The sequence below is a fragment of the Scyliorhinus canicula genome, chromosome 6 (assembly GCF_902713615.1).
Source record: "Scyliorhinus canicula chromosome 6, sScyCan1.1, whole genome shotgun sequence".
Classification (NCBI taxonomy): Eukaryota; Metazoa; Chordata; class Chondrichthyes; order Carcharhiniformes; family Scyliorhinidae; genus Scyliorhinus; species Scyliorhinus canicula.
In genome coordinates, this window is record NC_052151.1 from 800,772 (window position 1) to 826,205 (window position 25,434).

General features: G+C 49.3%; 1 protein-coding gene across 1 annotated transcript in view; it reads right to left on the reverse strand.

Annotated features, from left to right (window-relative positions):
* Window positions 1-2,193: 2,193 nt before the first annotated feature.
* Window positions 2,194-25,434, reverse strand: part of LOC119966907 (phosphofurin acidic cluster sorting protein 1-like) — a 268,465-nt gene continuing 245,224 nt past the window's right edge. Inside the window, exons 15-19 of the mRNA XM_038798864.1 lie at window positions 24,230-24,334; window positions 22,558-22,664; window positions 16,286-16,440; window positions 8,549-8,659; window positions 2,194-2,323 (exon numbers count right to left, since the gene is read on the reverse strand). Coding sequence (XP_038654792.1) covers window positions 2,217-2,323; window positions 8,549-8,659; window positions 16,286-16,440; window positions 22,558-22,664; window positions 24,230-24,334 — 585 coding nt within the window. The 3' untranslated portion in view covers window positions 2,194-2,216. The remainder of the gene's footprint in view (window positions 2,324-8,548; window positions 8,660-16,285; window positions 16,441-22,557; window positions 22,665-24,229; window positions 24,335-25,434) is intronic.

A 25,434-nucleotide genomic window follows, 5' to 3' on the forward strand; every position in this document is an offset into this window, starting at 1 on the left:
CACTAACTCCCATTGAAACCCCTCCCTCTAGATCACTAACTCCCATTGAATCCCCTCCCTCTAGATCACTAACTCCCATTGAAACCCCTCCCTCTAGATCACTAACCCCCATTGAAACCCCTCCCTCTAGATCGCTAACTCTCCCATTGAAACCCCTCCCTCTAGATCACTAACCCCCATTGAAACCCCTCCCTCTGGATCACTAACTCCCATTGAAACCCCTCCCTCTGGATCACTAACTCTCCCATTGAAACCCCTCCCTCTAGATCACTAACTCTCCCATTGAAACCCCTCCCTCTGGATCACTAACTCTCCCATTGAAACCCCTCCCTCTAGATCACTAACTCCCATTGAAACCCCTCCCTCTAGATCACTAACTCCCATTGAATCCCCTCCCTCTAGATCACTAACCCCCGTTGAAACCCCTCCCTCTAGATCACTAACTCTCCCATTGAAACCCCTCCCTCTGGATCACTAACTCTCCCATTGAAACCCCTCCCTCTAGATCACTAACTCTCCCATTGAAACCCCTCCCTCTAGATCACTAACTCCCATTGAAACCCCTCCCTCTGGATCACTAACTCCCATTGAAACCCCTCCCTCTAGATCACTAACTCCCATTGAATCCCCTCCCTCTAGATCACTAACTCCCATTGAAACCCCTCCCTCTAGATCACTAACCCCCATTGAAACCCCTCCCTCCAGATCACTAACTCTTCCATTGAAACCCCTCCCTCTAGATCACTAACTCCCATTGAAACCCCTCCCTCTAGAACACTAACTCTCCCATTGAAACCCCTCCCTCTGGATCACTAAATCTCCCATTGAAACCCCTCCCTCTAGATCACTAACTCCCATTGAAACCCCTCCCTCTAGATCACTAACTCCCATTGAATCCCCTCCCTCTAGATCACTAACCCCCATTGAAACCCCTCCCTCTAGATCACTAACTCTCCCATTGAAACCCCTCCCTCTGGATCACTAACTCTCACATTGAAACCCCTCCCTCTCGATCACTAACTCTCCCATTGAAACCCCTCCCTCTAGATCACTAACTCCCATTGAAACCCCTCCCTCTGGATCACTAACTCCCATTGAAACCCCTCCCTCTAGATCACTAACTCTCCCATTGAAACCCCTCCCTCTAGATCAGTAACTCTCCCATTGAAACCCCTCCCTCTAGATCACTAACTCTCATTGAAACCCCTCCCTCTAGATCACTAACTCCCATTGAAACCCCTCCCTCTAGATCACTAACTCTCCCATTGAAACCCCTCCCTCTAGATCACTAACTCCCATTGAAACCCCTCCCTCTAGATCACTAACTCCCATTGAAACCCCTCCCTCTGGATCACTAACCCCCATTGAAACCCCTCCCTCTGGATCACTAACTCCCATTGAAACCCCTCCCTCTAGATCACTAACTCTCCCATTGAAACCCCTCCCTCTAGATCACTAACCCCCATTGAAACCCCTCCCTCTGGATCACTAACTCTCCCATTGAAACCCCTCCCTCTGGATCACTAACTCCCATTGAAACCCCTCCCTCTAGATCACTATCTCCCATTGAAACCCCTCCCTCTAGATCACTAACTCCCAGGAAATTGGTCTCAGATGTGGACTGTGCTGCACTCTTTCCGATTCTCATTCTTATTCAATCCCATGATACCACAACCCAAGGCATGTGGTACAAACAGATTTTACTCCAGAATGTTTTCAGGGTGACATCTGTTAGTATTTCAGGTGAGCGATGTGAATGCTGGGTTTGAAAGGATTTAAAGAAAGCAGTTTATTTTTTGAAATATACAGAGTACCCAATTCTCTTTTTCCAATTAATGGACAATTTAGCGTGGCCAATTCACCTACCCTGCACATCTTTGGTTTGTGGGGGTGAGACACAAGCAGACACGGAGAGAATGTGGAAACTCCACACGGAGAGTGACTCGGGGCTGGGATTGAAACCGGGTCCTCAGCGCTGTGAGGCAGCAGTGCTAACCACTGCATGACTGTGTTGCCCGAAGCCAGCAGTTTCAATGCGCAATGAAAGTAAACACGGAGCTATGTTCTGTGCCTTGCCTGCACAAAGGGATTTCAGGAATGGAAATTGGAGGAAGGGAATTGCTGGGAGCTGGTATTGGAAGATCAGAATTGATACGGTTCGGGAGAGCTGGAAGAAGGCTCCTGGTTGGACAGGTTGGTGTCATTGAACAGTTCTCTCACCTCTTCTGTTTGTAAGTCAGCATTGCCTCAGATATCGGGAGTTGATGGGACATGTTGGCCCCGGACACGTATTGCATAATCCGGCTGATGATGTCAAAGCTTTCTGTGGTGAGGAGCAGAGTGTCAGTCAAATTCATCCGGCAGTGCGGCACTCCCTCAGTACTGACCCTCTGACAGTGCGGCACTTCCTCAGCACTGACCCTCTGACAGTGCGGCACTCCCTCAGTACTGACACTCTGACAGTGCGGCACTCCCTCAGTACTGACCCTCTGACAGTGCAGCACTCCCTCAGTACTGACCCTCTGACAGTGCAGCACTCCCTCAGTACTGACCCTCTGACAATGCGGCACTCCCTCAGTACTGACCCTCTGACAGTGCAGCACTCCCTCAGTACTGACCCTCTGACAGTGCAACACTCCCTCAGTACTGACCCTCTGACAGTGGGGCACTCCCTCAGTACTGACCCTCTGACAGTGCGGCACTCCCTCAGTACTGACCCTCTGACAGTGCAGCACTCCCTCAGTACTGACCCTCCCACAATGCAGCGCTCCCTCAGTACTGACCCTCTGACAGTGCGGCACTCCCTCAGTACTGACCCTCTGACAGTGCAGCACTCCCTCAGTACTGACCCTCTGGCAGTGCGGCGCTCCCTCAGTACTGACCCTCTGACAGTGCAGCACTCCCTCAGTACTGACCCTCCCACAATGCAGCGCTCCCTCAGTACTGACCCTCTGACAGTGCGGCAGTACTGACCCTCTGACAGTGCGGCACTCCCGCAGTACTGAGCCTCTGACAGTGCGGCACTCCCTCAGTACTGACCCTCTGACAGTGCAGCACTGCCTCAGTACTGACCCTCTGACAGTGCGGCACTCCCTCAGTACTGACCCTCTGACAGTGCAGCACTCCCTCAGCACTGACCCTCTGACAGTGCAGCACTCCCTCAGTACTGACCCTCTGACAGTGCAGCACTCCCTCAGTACTGACCCTTTGGCAGTGCGGCACTCCCTCAGCACTGACCCTCTGACAGTGCAGCATTCCCTCAGTACTGACCCTCTGACAGTGCGGCACTCCCTCAGTACTGAGCCTCTGACAGTGCAGCATTCCCTTAGTACTGACCCTCTGACAGTGCGGCATTCCCTCAGTACTGACCCTCTGACAGTGCAGCACTCCCTCAGTACTGACCCTCTGACAGTGCGGCACTCCCTCAGTACTGAGCCTCTGACAGTGCAGCACTCCCTCAGCACTGACCCTCTGACAGTGCGGCACTCCCTCAGTACTGACCCTCTGACAGTGCAGCACTCCCTCAGTACTGACCCTCTGACAGTGCGGCACTCCCTCAGTACTGACCCTCTGACAGTGCAGCACTCCCTCAGTACTGACCCTCTGACAGTGCGGCACTCCCTCAGTACTGACCCTCTGACAGTGCAGCACTCCCTCAGTACTGACCCTCTGACAGTGCGGCACTCCCTCAGTACTGACCCACTGACAGTGCAGCACTCCCTCAGTATTGACCCTCTGACAGTGCAGCACTCCCTCAGTACTGACCCTCTGATAAGAACATAAGAACATAAGAACTAGGTAGCAGGAGTCGGCCATCTGGCCCCTCGAGCCTGCTCCGCCATTCAATTAGATCATGGCTGATCTTTTGTGGACTCAGCTCCACTTTCCGGCCCGAACACCATAACCCTTAATCCCTTTATTCTTCAAAAGACTATCTATCTTTACCTTAAAAACATGTAATGAAGGAGCCTCAACTGCTTCACTGGGCAAGGAATTCCATAGATTCACAACCCTTTGGGTGAAGAAGTTCCTCCTAAACTCAGTTCTAAATCTACTTCCCCTTATTTTGAGGCTATGCCCCCTAGTTCTGCTGTCACCCGCCAGCGGAAACAACCTGCCCGCATCTATCTTATCTATTCCCTTCATAATTTTAAATGTTTCTATAAGATCCCCCCTCATCCTTCTAAATTCCAACGAGTACAGTCCCAGTCTACTCAACCTCTCCTCATAATCCAACCCCTTCAGATCTGGGATTAACCTAGTGAATCTCCTCTGCACACCCTCCAGCGCCAGTACGTCCTTTCTCAAGTAAGGAGACCAAAACTGAACACAATACTCCAGGTGTGGCCGCACTAACACCTTATACAATTGCAACATAACCTCCCTAGTCTTAAACTTCATCCCTCTAGCAATGAAGGACAAAATTCCATTTGCCTTCTTAATCACCTGTTGCACTTGTAAACCAACCTTCTGTGACTCATGCACTAGTACACCCAAGTCTCTCTGAACAGCGGCATGCTTTAATATTTTATCGTTTAAATAATAATCCCGTTTGCTGTTATTCCTACCAAAATGGATAACCTCACATTTGTCAACATTGTATTCCATCTGCCAGACCCGAGCCCATTCACTTAACCTATCCAAATCCCTCTGCAGACTTCCAGTATCCTCTGCACTTTTTGCTTTTCCACTCATCTTAGTGTCATCTGCAAACTTGGACACATTGCCCTTGGTCCCCAACTCCAAATCATCAATGTAAATTGTGAACAATTGTGGGCCCAACACGGATCCCTGAGGGACACCACTAGCTACTGATTGCCAACCAGAGAAACACCCATTTATCCCAACTCTTTGCTTTCTATTAATTAACCAATCCTCTATCCATGCTACTACTTTACCCTTAATGCCATGCATCTTTATCTTATGCAGCAACCTTTTGTGTGGCACCTTGTCAAAGGCTTTCTGGAAATCCAGATATACCACATCCATCGGCTCCCCGTTATCTACTGCACTGGTAATGTCCTCAAAAAATTCCACTAAATTAGTTAGGCACGACCTGCCTTTTACGAACCCATGCTGCGTCTGCCCAATGGGACAATTTCTATCCAGATGCCTCGCAATTTCTTCCTTGATGATAGATTCCAGCATCTTCACTATTACCGAAGTTAAACTCACTGGCCTATAATTTCCTGCTTTCTGCCTACCTCCTTTTTTAAACAGTGGCGTCACGTTTGCTAATTTCCAATCCACCGGGACCACCCCAGAGTCTAGTGAATTTCGGTAAATTATACACTCCCTCAGTACTGACCCTCTGACAGTGCAGCACTCCATCAGTACTGACCCTCTGACAGTGCGGCACTCCCTCAGTACTGACCCTCTGACAGTGCGGCACTCCCTCAGCACTGACCCTCTGACAGTGCGGCACTCCCTCAGTACTGACCCTCTGACAGTGCAGCACTCCATCAGTACTGACCCTCTGACAGTGCGGCACTCCCTCAGTACTGACCCTCTGACAGTGTGGCATTCCCTCAGTACTGACGCTCTGACAGTGTGGCACTCCCTCAGTACTGACCCTCTGACAGTGCGGCACTCCCTCAGTACTGACCCTCTGACAGTGCAGCACTCCCTCAGTACTGACCCTCTGACAGTGCGGCACTCCCTCAGTACTGACCCTCTGACAGTGCGGGGCTCCCTCAGTACTGACCCTCTGACAGTGCAGTATTCCCTCAGTACTGACCCTCTGACAGTGCAGCACTCCCTCAGTACTGACCCTCTGACAGTGCAGCACTCCCTCAGTACTGACCCTCTGACAGTGCAGCACTCCCTCAGTACTGACCTTCTGACAGTGCGGCACTCCCTCAGTACTGACCCTCTGACAGTGCAGCACTCCCTCAGTACTGACCCTCTGACAGTGCAGCACTCCCTCAGTACTGACCCTCTGACAGTGCGGCACTCCCTCAGTACTGACCATCTGACAGTGCGGCACTCCCTCAGTACTGACCCTCTGACAGTGCGGCACTCCCTCAGTACTGACCCTCTGACAGTGCAGCACTCCCTCAGTACTGACCCTCTGACAGTGCGGCACTCCCTCAGTACTGACCCTCTGACAGTGCAGTATTCCGTCAGTACTGACCCGCTTACAGTGCGGCCCTCTCAGTACTGACCCTCTGACAGTGCGGCACTCCCTCAGTACTGACCCCCTGACAGTGCAGCACTCCCTCAGTACTGACCCTCTGACAGTGCAGCACTCCCTCAGTACTGACCCTCTGACAGTGCAGCACTCCCTCAGTACTGACCCTCTGACAGTGCGGCACTCCCTCAGTACTGACCCTCTGACAGTGCAGCACTCCCTCAGTACTGACCCTCTGACAGTGCAGCACTCCCTCAGTACTGACCCTCTGACAGTGCGGCACTCCCTCAGTACTGACCCTCTGACAGTGCGGCACTCCCTCAGTACTGACCCTCTGACAGTGCAGCACTCCCTCAGTACTGACCCTCTGACAGTGCAGCACTCCCTCAGTACTGACCCTCTGACAGTGTGGCACTCCCTCAGTACTGACCCTCTGACAGTGCGGCACTCCCTCAGTACTGACCCTCTGACAGTGCAGCACTCCCTCAGTACTGACCCTCTGACAGTGCAGCACTCCCTCAGTACTGACCCTCTGACAGTGTGGCACTCCCTCAGTACTGACCCTCTGACAGTACAGCACTCCCTCAGTACTGACCCGCTGACAGTACAGCATTCCCTCAGTACTGACCCTCTGACAGTGCAGCACTCCCTCAGTACTGACCCTCTGACAGTACAGCATTCCCTCAGTACTGACCCTCTGACAGTGCAGCACTCCCTCAGTACTGACCCTCTGACAGTGCGGCACTCCCTCAGTACTGACCCTCTGACAGTGCAGCGCTCCCTCAGTACTGACCCTCTGACAGTGCGGCACTCCCTCAGTACTGACCCTCTGACAGTGCAGCACTCCATCAGTACTGACCCTCTGACAGTGCGGCACTCCCTCAGTACTGACCCTCTGACAGTGTGGCATTCCCTCAGTACTGACCCTCTGACAGTGTGGCACTCCCTCAGTACTGACCCTCTGACAGTGCGGCACTCCCTCAGTACTGACCCTCTGACAGTGCAGCACTCCCTCAGTACTGACCCTCTGACAGTGCGGCACTCCCTCAGTACTGACCCTCTGACAGTGCGGGGCTCCCTCAGTACTGACCCTCTGACAGTGCAGTATTCCCTCAGTACTGACCCTCTGACAGTGCAGCACTCCCTCAGTACTGACCCTCTGACAGTGCGGCACTCCCTCAGTACTGACCCTCTGACAGTGCGGGGCTCCCTCAGTACTGACCCTCTGACAGTGCAGCACTCCCTCAGTACTGACCCTCTGACAGTGCGGCACTCCCTCAGTACTGACCCTCTGACAGTGCAGTATTCCCTCAGTACTGACCCTCTGACAGTGCGGCACTCCCTCAGTACTGATTCTCTGACAGTGCAGCACTCCCTCAGTACTGACCCTCTGACAGTGCGGCACTCCCTCAGTACTGACCCTCTGACAGTGCAGCACTCCCTCAGTACTGACCCTCTGACAGTGCAGCACTCCCTCAGTACTGACCTTCTGACAGTGCGGCACTCCCTCAGTACTGACCCTCTGACAGTGCAGCACTCCCTCAGTACTGACCCTCTGACAGTGCAGCACTCCCTCAGTACTGACCCTCTGACAGTGCGGCACTCCCTCAGTACTGACCATCTGACAGTGCGGCACTCCCTCAGTACTGACCCTCTGACAGTGCGGCACTCCCTCAGTACTGACCCTCTGACAGTGCAGCACTCCCTCAGTACTGACCCGCTGACAGTACAGCACTCCCTCAGTACTGACCCTCTGACAGTGCAGCACTCCCTCAGTACTGAACCTCTGACAGTGCAGCACTCCCTCAGCACTGACCCTCTGACAGTGTGGCACTCCCTCAGTACTGACCCTCTGACAGTGTGGCACTCCCTCAGTACTGACCCTCTGACAGTGCGGCACTCCCTCAGTACTGACCCGCTGACAGTACAGCATTCCCTCAGTACTGACCCTCTGACAGTGCAGCACTCCCTCAGTACTGACCCTCTGACAGTACAGCATTCCCTCAGTACTGACCCTCTGACAGTGCAGCACTCCCTCAGTACTGACCCTCTGACAGTGCGGCGCTCCCTCAGTACTGACCCTCTGACAGTGCGGCACTCCCTCAGTACTGACCCTCTGACAGTGCGGCACTCCCTCAGTACTGACCCTCCCTTTGTACTGTAGTATCTGTCCGCCTCTTTTCTTGATGATATGTTCTTTTTTCTGGAGCCTGGTTGAAGGCCCTGGCTCACGGGTAAGGGTGGCCAATGTTCCTGTTCCCAGTGCATTTTCTCACACAGAATGGAGTGCTGGGGAGACAGGGTCTGAGAATTGGAAGGCCTATCAGTGTTGGAAGCTCGCGGCGTTACGTTGATGTACCAGCGTGTGTTGATCCTCCCTCCTCCCTTGCTTATTAGAATTAGCTGTTTGATGGTTACCTCCAGTTGGGGGTTCTGTCTTGCTGAAGAGGTCCCTCCACGCAGAGTCCATGAAGGAGCTGTTGTATTTGTTGTCGACTGATGCCAAGTACTTGGCTAGGGGATGGGAGCCTGAGGAGGACAGAATTAAGAATGAGCAGTAGCCTCTGAATCTGGGGTGTGTTACAGTTCTGTGAAGACAAGTTGTAACTGTGAGTTAATGGTGATTTTTAAACAATGGGGGAACGTGTCCAGTCCTCTGCACCATGTTGGCAGATTCTGCGGCTCTCAGCGACCCTGGAAGCATCAAAGGGGCAAATATAGAAGTGGTTGTTCGATTGGTGGCCCCACAGGCCTCAGTCAGTCATCCCTGGCCTGACCCAGCTGATTGGCTGATACGTTGGGACACCGAGGACAGGCAGCCTCTGCCCCCTTTGCCCCTACTGTGCAACACGCACCTTGCCAGAAGATGATGAAGGATCTCGTCTATCAGGGTACCCAGTGAGTATTCTCAGACAAGATTGGGACACTTATGGGGTGGGATTCTCCGACCCCCCCTGCCGGGTCAGAGAATCGCTGGGGGGGGCGGCGTGAATCCCGCCCCCGCCGGCTGCTGAATTCTCCGCCGCCGGAGAATTGGCGGGGGCAGGAATCGCGCCATGCCAGTTGGCGGCCCCTGACAGGCCCCCCCCCCCCCCCCCCCCCACCCCCAGCGATTCTCCAGCCTGCAATGGGCCGATGTCCCACCCGTTCTATGCCGGTCCCACCGGCGTACATTGGAGTTCGTCCATTACCGGCTGGACCTGGCGTTGCGGGCAGGCTCTGGGGTTCTTGGGGGGGGGGGGGGGGGGGGGGTCACGGGGGTATCTGGCCCAGGGAGATACCCCCATGGTGGCCTGCCTTGCGGTCGGGGCCCATCAATCTGCGGTCAGGCCTGGGCCGTGGGGGCACTCTATTCCTCCGCCTCGGTTGTGTCAGCCTCCGGAATGGCTGGCGCCAAGGTGAATCCCTCTGCGCATGCGCGGAGATGATGTCAGCAGATGCTGATGCTCCTGCGCAGACCCGCGCCGGCTGGCGGAGACCCTCCGGCCCCAACTGGCACAGCGCCAAAGACCTTCCACACTGGCTGGCGGGACGCCAACCACTCCGGCGCCGTCCTAGCCCCTGAACATGCGGAGGATTCCGCACCTTTGGGGCGGCCTGACGTCGGAGTGGTTACCGCCACTCTGTCCCGCCGGGACCCCCCACCCCGCCGGGTACAGGAGAAGGCCACCGATGGTCCCTACTCTTCTGACTACATCATTGTCCAATCCCGTGACCAAAAGAATGCCCTCATCACCAAAACAATAACCAGTGCTGTCACCTGCTGGACAGACAGACAGCCTATCTGCTCGTCAATGTCCATCAAACTCCACCAGAACCACCGGCTCGTCAATGTCCATCAAACTCCACCGGCTCATCTGCTCGTCAATATCCATCAAACTCCACCAGAAGCACCGGCACATCTGTGTCCATCAAACTCCACCAGAACCACCGGCTCGTCAATGTCCATCAAACTCCACCAGAACCACTGGCTCGTCAATGTCCACCAAACTCCACCAGAACCACCGGCTCGTCAATGTCCATCAAACTCCACCAGAACCACCGGCTCGTCAATGTCCACCAAACTCCACCAGAACCACCGACTCATCTGCTCGTCAATGTCCATCAAACTCCACCAGAACCACCGGCTCGTCAATGTCCACCAAACTCCACCAGAACCACCGACTCATCTGCTCATCAATGTCCATCAAACTGCACCAGAACCACCGACTCATCTGAGGGGGGAAAGGTTCAGTGGAGATGTGCGGGGAAAGTGTTTTACACGGAGGGTGGTGATGGCTTAGAATGCAAGGTGACCGTTAAGTCTTATTTGGATCGGCACATGAACAGATTGGGTATAGAAGGATACAGGTGGTTGGTCAAGATAAGGCAGGTGATCGGCGTAGGCTTGAAAGTCGAAGGGCCTGTTCCTGTGCTGTATTGTTCTTTGTTCTTTGTACGGCGATATACAGTATTTCCAAGTCAGGATGGTGAGTGACTTGGAGGGGAACCTCCAGGTGGTGGGGTTCCCAGGTATCTGCTGCTCTTGTCCTTCTGGATGGTAGTGATTGAGGGTTTAGAAGGAGCTGTCTAAGGAACCTTGGTGAGTTACTGCAGTGCATCTTGTAGATGGTACACACGGCTGCCACTGTGCGTCGGTGGTGGAGGGTTTGAATGTTTGTGGAAGGGGAGCAATCAAGCGGGGATGCTTTGTCCTGGATGGTGTCGAGGTTCTTGAGTGTTGTTGGAGCTGCACTCATCCAGGCAAGTGGAGAGTATTCCATCACACTCCTGACTTGTGCCTTGTAGAATGTGGACAGGCTTTGGAGGGGTTAGAAGGTGAGTTACTCGCCATAGCCACAGTTCTGGCTAGTCCAGTTCAGTTTCTGATCAATGGGGGATTCAGTGATGGTAATGCCATTGAATGTGAAGGGTGAAAGTTTGATTCTCTCTTACTGGAGATGGTCATTGCCTGGCACTTGTGTGGTGTGAATGTAACTTGCCACTTGTCAGCCCAAGCCTGGATATTGTCCAGGTCTTGCTGCATTTGGACATAGACTGCTTCATTATCTGAGGGGTTGCGAAGGTGCTGAACATTGTGCAGTCATAGAATCATAATAGAATTTAATGTGCAGAAGGAGGCCATTCGGCCCATCGAGTCTGCACCGGCCCTTACAAAGTGCACCCTACTGAAGCCCACGTATCTACTCTATCCCCGTAACCCAGTAATCCCCACTTAACATTTTGGACACTAAGGGCAATTTAGCCTGGCCAATCCACCTAACTTGCACATTTTTGGTCTGTGGGAGGAAACCGGAGCACCCGGAGGAAACCCACACAGACACGGAGAGAACATGCTGACTGCGCACAGACAGTGACCCAGCCAGGAATCGAACCTGGGACCTGGGACCCTGTGAGCATATCACAGCTGTACGACGGGAGGACACCTCAGAGAGCAGTGAGGCTATGTGGGTAGAGATCAGGAATAAGAAGGGTGCAGTCACAATGTTGGGGGTTTACTACAGGCCTCCCAACAGCCAGCGGGAGATAGAGGAGCAGATAGGTAGACAGATTTTGGAAATGAGTAAAAACAACAGGGTTGTTGAGATGGGAGACTTCAACTTCCCCAATATTGACTGGGACTCACTTCGTGCCAGGGGCTTAGACGGGGCAGAGTTTGTAAGGAGCATCCAGGAGGGCTTCTTAAAACAATATGTAGACATTCCAGCATTGGAAGAGGCTGTACTGGACCTGGTATTGGGGAATGAGCCCGGCCAGGTGGTAGAAGTTTCAGTAGGGAAGCATTTCGGGAACAGTGACCACAATTCAGTAAGTTTTAAAGTGCTGGTGGACAAGGATAAGAGTGGTCCCAGGGTGAATGTGCTAAATTGGGGGAAGGCTAATTATAACAATATTAGGCGGGAACTGAAGAACCTAGATTGGGGGCGGATGTTTGAGGGTAAATCAACATCTGACATGTGGGAGGCTTTCAAATGTCAGTTGAAAGGAATTCAGGACCGGCATGTTCCTGTGCGGAAGAAGGATAAATACGGCAAATTTCGGGAACCTTGGATAACGAGAGATATTGTAGGCCTCATCAAAAAGAAAAAGGAGGCATTTGTCAGGGCTAGAAGGCTGGGAACAGACGAAGCCTGTGTGGAATATAACAGAAGTAGGAAGGAACTTAAGCAAGGAGTCAGGAGGGCTAGAGGAGTCACAAAAGTCATTGGCAAATAGGGTTAAGGAAAATCCCGAGGCTTTTTCCACGTATATAAAAAGCAAGAGGGTAGCCAGGGAGAGGGTTGGCCCACTGGAGGACAAGGGAGGGAATCTATGTGCGTAGCCAGAGGAAATGGGCGAGGGTACTAAATGAATACTTTGTATCAGTATTCACCAAAGAGAAAGAATTGGTGGATGTTGAGTCTGGAGAAGGGTGTAAAGATAGCCTGGGTCACATTGAGATCCAAAAAGACGAGGTGTTGGGCGTCTTGAAACATATTAAGGTAGATAAGTCCCAGGGCCGGATGGGATCTACCCCAGAATACTGAAGGAGGCTAGAGAAGAAATTGCTGAGGCCTTGACAGAAATCTTTGGATCCTCACTGTCTTCAGGTGATGTCCCGGAGGACTGGAAAATAACCAATGTTGTTCCTTTGTTTAAGAAGGGTAGCAAGGATAATCCAGGGAACTACAGGCCGGTGAGCCTTACGTCAGTTGTAGGGAATTACTGGAGAGAATTCTTCTATACAGGATCTACTCCCATTTGGAAGCAAATGGACGTATTAGTGAGAGGCAGCATGGTTTTGTGAAGGGGAGGTCGTGATTCACTAACTTGATCGAGTTTTTCGAAGAGGTCACAAAGATGACTGATGCAGGTAGGGCAGTGGATGTTGTCTATATGGACTTCAGTAAGGCCTTTGACAAGGTCCCTCATGGCAGACTGATACAAAAGGTGAAGTCACACGGGATCAGGGGTGAGCTGGCAAGGTGGATACAGAACTGGCTAGGTCATAGAAGACAGAGAGTAGCAATGGAAGGGGGCTTTTCTAATTGGAGGGCTGTGACTAGTGGTGTTCCGCAGGGATCAGTGCTGGGACCTTTGCTGTTTGTAGTATATATAAAGGATTTGGAGGAAAATGTAACTGGTCTGATTAGTAAGTTTGCAGACGACACAAAGGTTGGTGGAATTGCGGATAGCGATGAGGACTGTCAGAGGATACAGCAGGATTTAGATCGTTTGGAGACTTGGGCAGAAAGATGGCAGATGGAGTTTAATCCGGACAAATGTGAGGTAATGCATTTTGGAAGGTCTAATGCAGGTAGGGAATATACAGTGAATGGTAGAACCCTCAAGAGTATTGAAAGTCAGAGAGATCTAGGTGTACAGGTCCACAGGTCACTGAAAGGGCAACACAGGTGGAGAAGGTAGTCAAGAAGGCATACGCCATGCTTGTCTTCATTGGCCGGGGCATTGAGTATAAAAATTGGCAAGTCATGTTGCAGCTGTATAGAACCTTAGTTAGGCCACACTTGGAGTGTAGTGTTCAATTCTGGTCACCACACTACCAGAAGGATGTGGAGGCTTTAGAGAGGGTGCAGAAGAGATTTACCAGGATGTTGCCTGGAATGGAGGGCATTAGCTATGAGCAGCGGTTGAATAAACTCGGTTTGTTCTCACTGGAATGATGGAGGTTGAGGGGCGACCTGATAGAGGTCTACAAAATTATGAGGGGCATAGACAGAGTGGATAGTCAGAGACTTTTCCCCAGGGTAGAAGGGTCAATTACTAGGGGGCATAGGTTTAAGGTGCGAGGGGCAAGGTTTAGAGGAGATGTACAAGGCAAGTTTTTTTACACAGAGGGTAGTGGGTGCCTGGAACACGCCTGCCGGAGGAGGTGGTGGAAGCAGGGACGATAGTGACATTTAAGAGGCATCTTGACAAATACATGAATAGGATGGGAATAGAGGGATACGGACCCAGGAAGTGTAGAAGATTTTAGTTTAGACGGGCAGCATGGTCGGCACGGGCTTAGAGGGCCGAAGGGCCTGTTCCTGTGCTGTACTTTTCTTTGTTCTTTGTTCTTTTGGAGCTGTGAAGTAACCATGCTAACCACTATGCTACTGTGCTGCCCATCCGTGCAGTCATCCGTAAACATCCCCACTTATGACCTTATGATGGAAGGGAGGTCATTGATGAAGCAGCTGAAGGTGGTTGGGGCCGAGGACACTACCCTGAGGAACTCCTGCAGTGATGTCCTGGAGCTGAGATGATTGACCTCCACCCACCACAACCATCTCCCTTTGTGCCGGGTATGACCCCAACCAGCGGAGAGTTTCCCCCTGATTCCCATTGACTTCCAGTTTAGCTCGGGCTCCATGATGCCACACTCGGTCAAATGCTGCCTTGATGTCAAAGGGCAGTCACTCTCACCTCACCTCTGGCATTCAGCTCTATTGTCCATGTTTGAACCAAGGCTGTAATGAGGTCAGGAGCTGAGTGACCCTGGGGGAACCCAAACTGAGTGTCCGTGAGCAGGTTATTGCTGAGTAAGTGCTGCTTGACAGCCCTGTTGATGACTCCTTCCATCACTTTGCTGCTGATGGAGAGTAGGCTGATAGGGCGGTAATTGGCTGGGTTGGATTTGTCCTGTTTCTTGTGTACAGGACAGACCTGGGCAATTTCCCACATTGCCGGGTAGATGCCAGTGTTGTAGCTGTACAGGAACAGCTTGGCTAGGGGGGCGGCAAGTTCTGGAGCACAAGCCTTCAGTACTATTGCCGGGATATTGTCAGGGCCCACAGCCTTTGCAGTATCCAGGGCCTTCAGCTGTTTCTAGATATCACACGGAGTGAATTGTATTGGCTGAAGACTGACATCTGTGATGCTGGGGACCTCCGGAGGAGACCGAGATGGATCATCCACTCGGCACTTCTGGCTGAAGATTGTTACGAATGTCTCAGCCTTGTCTGTTACACAGATGTGCTGGGCTCCTCCATCATTGAGGAAGGGGATATTTGTGGAGCCTCCTCCTCCAATGTCCATCACCATTCCCGTCTGGATGCGGCAGGACTGCAGAGCTTAGATCTGATGCTTTCTGTGTGGGGCTCACCCCCATAACCCAAAGGTGTGCAGGGTAGGTGGACTGGCCATGCTAAATTGGCCCGAAATTGGAAAAATGTCATCCCTCCCAGCAAATCTTCTATACAGCTCAGAAACTTCTATACAGCTCAGAATATTTGCCAGAGACGGCACTTCAAGGCCCTGGAGAGATACCATCAACGCTGTCTGAGATGGATTCTCCACATCATCTGGGGAGGGCAGCATACTAACATCAGTGTCCTTGAACACTGCATCAGCATCGATCATTCGAAACTCCGCTGGGCTGGCCATGTGCTTAGGATGTCAGAGTTCCGACTGCCAAAGCCCATCTTCTTTGCCCAGCTCCAGGAAGGCTTCCGAACAAGAGGAGGGCAAGGGAAGCACTTCAAAAGACCCCCTGAAGGTTCACCTCAACAAATACAACATCGGCATCACTGCCTGGGAGATTCTTGCTCAGAAGAGACCAAATTGGAGGAACCTCCCGATCGAAGGCACACAATTCTTCAGGAACACCGCTGGGAAGTCCGGATGAGGGACCAGAGAAAGGAATACCAGTGATCTCGAGCTCAAGGGCCAATCCCACCTCCCGGAAACACCTGCCAAGTTTGAGGACAAGGATATAGCTCTAGGACCGAGCTAATCAGTCGTGCAAGAAGCCACAGAACCCGTGACCAGTGACACGGAGTTTCTTAGGTGGATGATCATAGCATTAGCGAGTGATCGCTGAAGAAGGTTCTCTGCTCTTTTGACTCTGGTCTGCTGTGTGTTTATCCCAAGCTGAACCCTTTGCAGTATTCTCCCCTCAGTGGCACAGCCATCAGCCACTGTCCCTGGTACACTCCCTCTTGCTATGTCACATTCAAAACCTCCCCTAACTTTCCTTCAGCTTTGCGAATCAGGGAGAGACACAATGGAACATTTCAACAGAAAAGGCCACTTTACCAATGTAGGTTGTTGCTCATGGACAAAATCATAGGTATAAAATAAACAGAGTCAAAGCTATTGCTCTGATCAATGAAGCAGGACCCTTGTGCGCAGCTGCTGACTCTGTCAGCTCACCCAGTGATACACTCTTACCTAGAGGGACGATCAAGAAGCGAATATAGTTCAGCCAGTCAGGAGTTTTGCTTGCCAATTGCTCAACAAAGAACCTCAGGATGGTGCTGAGGAAGCTCTGATCCCCCGCTACTGCCACTTTGACTGGAGGAGGCATCTGTGAGTTACAGTTACAACTGCAACAAGACAAGATGGGAGGTGAAAGTGTGAGAGACATTCCCTTACTATACTTCAAAGCTACACATTTCTATAATAATCTTTATTAGTGTCACAAGTTGGCTTACATTACCACTGCAATGAAGTTACTGTGAAAAGCCCCTAGTCGCCACATTCCGGCGCCTGTTCGGGTCACAGAGGGAGAATTCAGAATGTCCAGTTCAGCTAACAGCACGTCTTTCGGGACTTGTGGGAGGAAACCGGAGTACCCGGAGGAAACCCACTAATGAAGAGACTGTCAGATCTCAGCCAGGTGGATGTTTGCAGGGAGGGGGAGGTGGAATTGTATCAGTGCAAAGGTCTCTCTACTTATCGTCAGTTGGAAAGTGTGTGTATGTGTGGCCGTGTGTTTGTGTATGTGTGTGTGCATAAACACAGAAAACAGAAGGCCATTCGGCCCCTCAAGCCTGCTCTGCCTTTCATTATGATCCTGGCTGATCATCCAGCTCAATCCTGATCCCACTCCCCCATATCCTTTGATCCCCTTCGGCCCAGGAGCTATGCTAACTGCTTCTTGTGTGTGAATCTGTGTGTGCTTGTACACATGTATATGTGGGAGCGTGTGTGCCTCTGTGTATAATGTGTGTGCATGTATATGTGTACGTGCGTGCTTGCGTGTGTCATAAGAACAGAAGAACTAGGAGCAGGAGTCGGCCATCTGGCCCCTCGAGCCTGCTCCGCCATTCAATGAGATCATCGGCTGATCTTTTGTGGACTCAGCTCCACTTTCCGGCCCGAACACCATAACCCTTAATCCCTTTATTCTTCAAAAAACTATCTATCATTACCTTAAAAACATTTAATGAAGGAGCCTCAACTGCTTCACTGGGCAAGGAATTCCATAGATTCATAACCCTTTGGGTGAAGAAGTTCCTCCTAAACTCAGTCCTAAATCTACTTCCTCTTATTTTGAGGCTATGTCCCCTAGTTCTGCTTTCACCCGCCAGTGGAAACAACCTGCCCGCATCTATCCTATCTATTCCCTTCATAATTTTATATGTTTCTATAAGATCCCCCCTCATCCTTCTAAATTCCAACGAGTACAGTCCTAGTCTACTCAACCTCTCCTCGTAATCCAACCCCTTCAGCTCTGGGATTAATCTCGTGAATCTCCTCTGCACACCCTCCAGCGCCAGTACGTCCTTTCTCAGGTAAGGAGACTAAAACTGAACACAATACTCCAGGTGTGGCCGCACTAACACTTATACAATTGCAGCATAACCTCCCTTGTCTTAAACTCCATCTCTCTAGCAATGAAGGACAAAATTCCATTTGCCTTCTTAATCACCTGTTGCACCTGTAAACCAACTTATTGCGACTCATGCACTCGCACACCCAGGTCTCTCTGCACAGCAGCATGTTTTAATATTTTATCATTTAAATAATAATCCCTTTGGTTGTTATTCCTACCAAAATCGATAACCTCACATTTGTCAACATTGTATTCCATCTGCCAGACCCTAGCCCATTCACTTAACCTATCCAAATCCCTCTGCAGACTTCCGGTATCCTCTGCACTTTTCGCTTTACCACTCATCTTAGTGTCGTCTGCAAACTTGGACACATTGCCCCTGGTCCCCAACTCCAAATCATCTATGTAAATTGTGAACAATTGTGGGCCCAACACGGATCCTTGAGGGACACCACTAGCTACTGATTGCCAACCAGAGAAACAGCCATTTTACCCAACTCTTTGCTTTCTATTAATTAACCAATCCTCTATCCATGCTACTACTTTACCCATAATGACATGCATCTTTATCTTATGCAGCAACCATTTGTGTGGCACCTTGTCAAAGGCTTTCTGGAAATCCAGATATACCACATCCATCGGCTCCCCGTTATCTACTGCACTGGTAATGTCCTCAAAAAATTCCACTAAATTAGTTAGGCTCGACCTGCCCTTTATAAACCCATGCTGCGTCTGCCCAATGGGACAATTTCTATCCAGATGCCTCGCTATTTCTTCCTTGATGATAGATTCCAGCATCTTCCCTACTACCGAAGTTAAGCTCACTGGCCTATAATTTCCTGCTTTCTGCCTACCTCCTTTTTTAAACAGTGATGTCACGTTTGCTAATTTCCAATCCGCCGGGACCACCCCAGAGTCTAGTGAATTTTGATAAATTATCACTAGTGCATTTGCAATTTCCCTAGCCATTTCTTTTAGCATTCTGGGATGCATTCCATCAGGGCCAGGAGACTTGTCTACCTTTAGCCCCATTAGCTTGTCCATCACTACATCCTTAGTGATAACAATCGTCTCAAGGTCCTCACCTGTCATAGCCTCATTTCTATCAGTCGCTGGCATGTTATTTGTGTCTTCCACTGTGAAGACCGACCCAAAAAACCTGTTCAGTTCCTCAGCCATTTCCTCATCTCCCATTGTTAAGTCTCCCTTCTCATCCTCTAAAGGACCAATATTTACCTTAGCCACTCTTTTTTGTTTTATATATTTGTAAAAACTTTTACTGTCTGTTTTTATATTCTGAGCAAGTTTACTCTCATAATCTGTCTTACTCTTCTTTATGCGTTTGTGTGTGGTTGCATGCAAGTGTGTGTTTACGTGAGAGAGTATGTCTGTTTGTGTGATGCTGTGTGCAAGTGTGCATGTTTGTGTGTTTGCTTCAGAGAGTATGCAGGTGTTTGCGTGTGCGTATGTGTGTGCATGTGTATCTGAGTGCATGTTGTGTTTGCGGAGAATGGGGTAGTCAAGGGAAGGTTGTTGATTAACGTACCAACACTCAATGTATAGGTTCACATATCAACAATGACTATCAATGATACCTCTAGGTGCTGGCATCTTTGTACCTCAGTATGAATCAGTAGCTTCAGAAGATGGATGGCAAAAGAGAGAAACTCAAAATTCAAGGGTGAGAATGTGATTGCAGATGGAGATGGGTTAAGGCCACAATCAGATCCAATCATACTCTTATTGACTGGTGAAGCAGGCTCAAAATGTGTGTCACGGCAGCACAGTGGTTTGCACTGCTGTCTCACAGTGCCAGGGATCCAGGTTCGATTCCAGCCTCGGGTGACTGTCTGTGTCGAGTTTGCCATTCTCCCCGTGTCTGCGTGTTTCCTCTGGGTGCTCCGGTATCTTCCCACAGTCCAAAGATGTGCGGGCTAAGTGGATTGGCCACACCAATTTGCCCCTTAGTGTGCAGGTTAGGTTATGGGTTTACGGGGATAGGGCGGCATAGACGGCCGAGTGGACAAGGATAGAGTGCTCTTTCAAAAAAAGAGACGGTGCAGACTCGATGGGCTGAATGGCCTCCTTCTGCACTTTATGGATCCTATAATCTGAAATGACCTACTCTTGCTCATATTCCTCCTGATCCTATGATCTGAGTAAGCAAACACTGATTACTCTTTACTGAATAAATAGACTCTGTTTATTGTTTGCTGCATAAATAGACTATTGTTTGTTCAGTAAATAGACTCTGTTTGCTGAGTAAATAGACTCTGTTTACTGTTTTCTGAGTAAATAAATACTGTTGAGGAAACAGACTGTTTAATGCGTAAATAGACTCTGTTTACTGTTTATTGAGGAAACAGACTGTTTAATAGGTAAATGGACTCTGTTTACTGGTTGCTGAGTAAGCAAACACTGTTTACTCTGTACGGAGTAAATAGACTCTGTTTACTGGTTTATGAGTAAATAAATACTCTTTACTGAGTAAATGGACTGTTACTGTTTAATGCATAAATAAACTCTGTTTACTGTTTGTTGAGGAAACAGACTAATAAGTAAATTGACTCTGTTTACTGTTTGCTGAGGAAACAGGCTGTTTAATGTGTAAATAGACTCTGTTTACTGTTTGCTGAACAGGCTGTTTAATGTGTAAATAGAGTCTGTTTACTGTTTGCTGAGGAAACAGGTTGTTTAATGTGTAAATAGACTCTGTTTACTGTTTGCTGAACAGGCTGTTTAATGTGTAAATAGAGTCTGTTTACTGTTTGCTGAACAGGCTGTTTAATGTGTAAATAGAGTCTGTTTACTGTTTGCTGAGGAAACAGGCTGTTTAATGTGTAAATAGACTCTGTTTACTGTTTGCTGAGGAAACAGGCTGTTTAATGCATAAATAGACTCTGTTTACTGTTTGCTGAGGAACCAGGCTGTTTAATGTGTAAATAGACTCTGTTTACTGTTTGCTGAGGAAACAGGCTGTTTAATGTGTAAATAGACTCTGTTTACTGTTTGCTGAGGAAACAGGCTGTTTAATGTGTAAATAGACTCTGTTTACTGTTTGCTGAGGAAACAGGCTGTTTAATGTGTAAATAGACTCTGTTTACTGTTTGCTGAGGAAACAGGTTGTTTAATGTGTAAATAGACTCTGTTTACTGTTTGCTGAGGAAACAGGCTGTTTAATGTGTAAATAGACTCTGTTTACTGTTTGCTGAGGAAACAGGCTGTTTAATGTGTAAATAGACTCTGTTTACTGTTTGCTGAGGAAACAGGCTGTTTAATGTGTAAATAGACTCTGTTTACTGTTTGCTGAGGAAACAGGTTGTTTAATGCGTAAATAGACTCTGTTTACTGTTTGCTGAGGAAACAGGCTGTTTAATGAGTAAATAGACTCTGTTTACTGTTTGCTGAGGAAACAGGTTGTTTAATGTGTAAATAGACTCTGTTTACTGTTTGCTGAGGAAACAGGTTGTTTAATGCGTAAATAGACTCTGTTTACTGTTTGCTGAGGAACCAGGCTGTTTAATGAGTAAATAGACTCTGTTTACTGTTTGCTGAGGAAACAGGTTGTTTAATGTGTAAATAGACTCTGTTTACTGTTTGCTGAGGAAACAGGTTGTTTAATGTGTAAATAGACTCTGTTTACTGTTTGCTGAGGAAACAGGCTGTTTAATGTGTAAATAGACTCTGTTTACTGTTTGCTGAGGAAACAGGTTGTTTAATGTGTAAATAGACTCTGTTTACTGTTTGCTGAGGAAACAGGCTGTTTAATGAGTAAATAGACTCTGTTTACTGTTTGCTGAGGAAACAGGTTGTTTAATGTGTAAATAGACTCTGTTTACTGTTTGCTGAGGAAACAGGCTGTTTAATGTGTAAATAGACTCTGTTTACTGTTTGCTGAGGAAACAGGCTGTTTAATGTGTAAATAGACTCTGTTTACTGTTTGCTGAGGAAACAGGCTGTTTAATGTGTAAATAGACTCTGTTTACTGTTTGCTGAGGAAACAGGCTGTTTAATGTGTAAATAGACTCTGTTTACTGTTTGCTGAAGAAACAGGCTGTTTAATGTGTAAATAGACTCTGTTTACTGTTTGCTGAAGAGACAGACTGTTTAATGTGTAAATAGACTCTGTTTACTGTTTGCTGAGGAAACAGGCTGTTTAATGTGTAAATAGACTCTGTTTACTTTTGCTGAGGAAACAGGCTGTTTAATGAGTAACTCGACTGTCCTGAAGACAGGTCCTTGACCTGAAAGTTTAACTCTGTTTCACTCTCCACAGCTGCTGCCTGACCTGTTGAGTATCTTCAGCATTTTCTATTTTAACTGACTCTGCTTGCTGTGTGAACAGATTCTGTTTGCTGAATAAATAGTGTATTTCCTTCAAGTTTTGGGGGGTTTCGCCTTGCATTCAAACCAATGGCTACTCATTTAGTTTTGATTAACAATATGACTGTCTATTAGTCCAATGAGCTGCAGGAATAGCTTCACTGGCAATGCTGGCAGTTAGTGAGCTTTTCCAGCCTCCATCAGAAGGGGTGATGGACCTTGTTCTTGGACTGCGCAGCGTGTCTAATGAGCCTGCTCCGGCACAATGTCCAGATATTACTGCAATGTCCAGAGGCAAGCTTTACAAAGGAGAAAGGGGGGCACAGCACGGCAGTCAGGTGTAGAGTACTCGGAGCGACTGAAACCCAGATGAAGAGGCGAGATTTGAGGAAGATTTACAAAGTTGGGAGAGGTTTAGGATGAGGATTTCAGAGCCCGTTAATTCAAGATATTAATTATGGATGAAAGTAGATAAGGGACCATTGATGGGAGCATGACAATGTTGCTGAGTTTGGGAGTTCCCCATCAGATGTAACTCTCACAGTGGCTGCTGGTTACTTACAATCTCTGAATCCTCGTAACAATGGTGTTAAAGGCTGCATGGATATCTGCCACAGAGCACGTACAGACCATTGGCTGGCTCTTCTCATGCAGTCGTTCATACAGATACTGGAACAAAGGAGTGAATCACACAAGATACATTTAACCAATTAATCAACACAGCATCTTAACATAGTAAACTGTCACATGTAGCTTCTCATCAGCGATTATCAAACAAGGTTCAACACTGAGCTACATGAGAAGATATTAGGACAGGTGGCCAAAACATTGTTCAAACAGTGTTTTAAGGAATGTTTTAAAGAAAGAAAGAGAGAAGTGGGAAGTAGGGATGGAATTCTAGAACATCAGGTGCACGTAGCTGAAGATCCAGTCAGCAATGGTGGAGCAATTAAAATCGGGATGGTAAGGGACCAGAATTGGAGGTGAGCAGATATCATGGAGGATTGTAGGGCAGGAAGAGGTTACAGAGATAGAGGGAAAAGATCATGGAGGGATTTGAAGGTGAGGCGTTTTAAATCGGAGTTGATTCAGAGAGAGAGAGAGAGAGAGACGTAACCAAGTTGGTGAAGCATTTTTTTCTGTGATAAACCTGACTCCAAACATAAATGAATGTTTATACTGGGACAACCTGGACTCTTCCATCGTCACATTTTCACAATGTGAGATCGCCTGGATGCTCTTTCAGGAATGAACTCTCCCTCAGTTCCCCTGGACCTTCTCTCTCTCTCTAATTCTCTCTCACTTTCTCTCGCTCTCTCTCTCTCTCTCCCTCAGATCCCCTGGACCCTCTCTCTCTCTCGCTCTCTGAATGAGCTGTGAGCTCTCTCTCTCTCTCTCTCTCTCTGAATGAGCTGTGAGCTCTCTTTCTCTCTCTGAATGAGCTGTGAGCTCTCTCTCTCTGAATGAGCTGTGAGCTCTCTCTCTCTCTCTGAATGAGCTGTGAGCTCTCTCTCTCTCTCTGAATGAGCTGTGAGCTCTCTCTCTCTCTCTCTGAATGAGCTGTGAGCTCTCTCTCTCTCTCTCTCTGAATGAGCTGTGAGCTCTCTCTCTATCTCTCTCTCTCTCTGAATGAGCTGTGAGCTCTCTCTCTCTCTCTGAATGAGCTGTGAGCTATCTCTCACTCTCTCTGAATGAGCTGTGAGCTATCTCTCTCTCTCTCTCTGAATGAGCTGTGAGCTATCTCTCTCTCTCTCTCTGAATGAGCTGTGAGCTCTCTCTCTCTCTCTGAATGAGCTGTGAGCTATCTCTCTCTCTCTCTCTCTCGGAATGAGCTGTGAGTTCTCTCTCTCTCTCTCTCTGAATGAGCTGTGAGCTCTCTCTCTCTCTCTCTGAATGAGCTGTGAGCTCTCTCTCTCTGAATGAGCTGTGAGCTCTCTCTCTCTCTCTCTCTCGGAATGAACTGTGAGCTCTCTCTCTCTCTCTCTCTGAATGAACTGTGAGCTCTCTCTCTCTCTCTCTGAATGAGCTGTGAGCTCTCTCTCTCTCTCTCTCTCTGAATGAGCTGTGAGTTCTCTCTCTCTCTCTTTCTCGGAATGAGCTGTGAGCTATCTCTCTCTCTCTCTCTGAATGAGCTGTGAGTTCTCTCTCTCTCTCAGTCCTTTCACCCACCCAGGATTAGGACCCTCAGTTTCCACATTGTAGCCATTCCCACTGTGTGCCACTGTTGTCCTTACCTGTCCCTGCCAGTCCATCGTGTTGACCAGGATAATGCTCTCTGGCAGCTGGTCGTCTGATATCAGGATCTGATTCAGTTGGTCATAAACAGATTTCCGAGGGACCTGAGCAACAAAGAAAGGTGAGCGTTCTGATATCAGTGACTGGTTACAGATATGGAGATATCCCTAAAATACATTCAAGGGAAGGAAGTACATTATTTCAAATCCAGCCTTCCCACATTGGAAAATAAATGCTCCTTAAAATGCTGAGTGTGACGATTTGAGGCAAAATATGAGAATGTCTTTGTTAGACCAGAGAATGGCGGGATACAGAGACAAAGCTCAGATGCCTTGTGATCTTTGAGCATGGCAACGTGAAACTCAGTCCATTGGTATTGATGTTCTCTTCATTGAGACCGGACCTTCCTCCAGTATCAGCAACTTGTTCACAAAGATGTGCCTGTCGCTGACTTTGTGTGAGAAAGCAGCCTGGGTCACCCGTTAGTGGCCCAGGTCAGGTCGAACAGCTCTCGAGACACTGCAGCCTAAACAGGGATGATCAGCAATTCCAAATCCCATTTCCCACAGTTGCTGTGGAATTAAAGTTTTCGGAAATTAGTGAAAAATGTCTTTGAGCGACTTAATTTCACAATAATTTAATCTAATTTTTCTGAACTTTATAAAATGTGGAGCAATGGTTTGCAATTCACACTGACATCCAGTCAGGACTCAGCAGAGGAGAGGAAAGACATTGGTCACATTTCAGGCCCACAAACCAAAGTTCCAAGCAGATGTACCAGCCTTGACTGAGTGGGAAGCAGCCTTCTCTTCAAATGAGAGGTTACAGAGTGGCAGTTCTGAGGGGACTGAAGGATTGGGTCCTGAACATTGAGGGGTATGTCACATTCAGGAAGAACAGCAGACTCGTAACAGTGTGTGTGTGTGTGTGTGTGTGTGGGTGGGTGGGTGGGCGGGTGGGTGGGCGGGTGGGTGGGTGGGGGGGGGTGGAGGGGGTAGGGAGAGAGAGAGGTGGGGAGGGCACGGGGGGGAGGGGAGGTGGGGAGGGCACAGGGGGGGAGGGGAGGTGGGGAGGGCACGGGGGGGGAGGAGAGGTGGGGAGGGCACGGGGGGGAGGGAGGTGGGGAGGGCACGGGGGGGGAGGGAGGTGGGGAGGGCACGGGGGGGGAGGGAGGTGGGGAGGGCACGGGGGGGAGGGAGGTGGG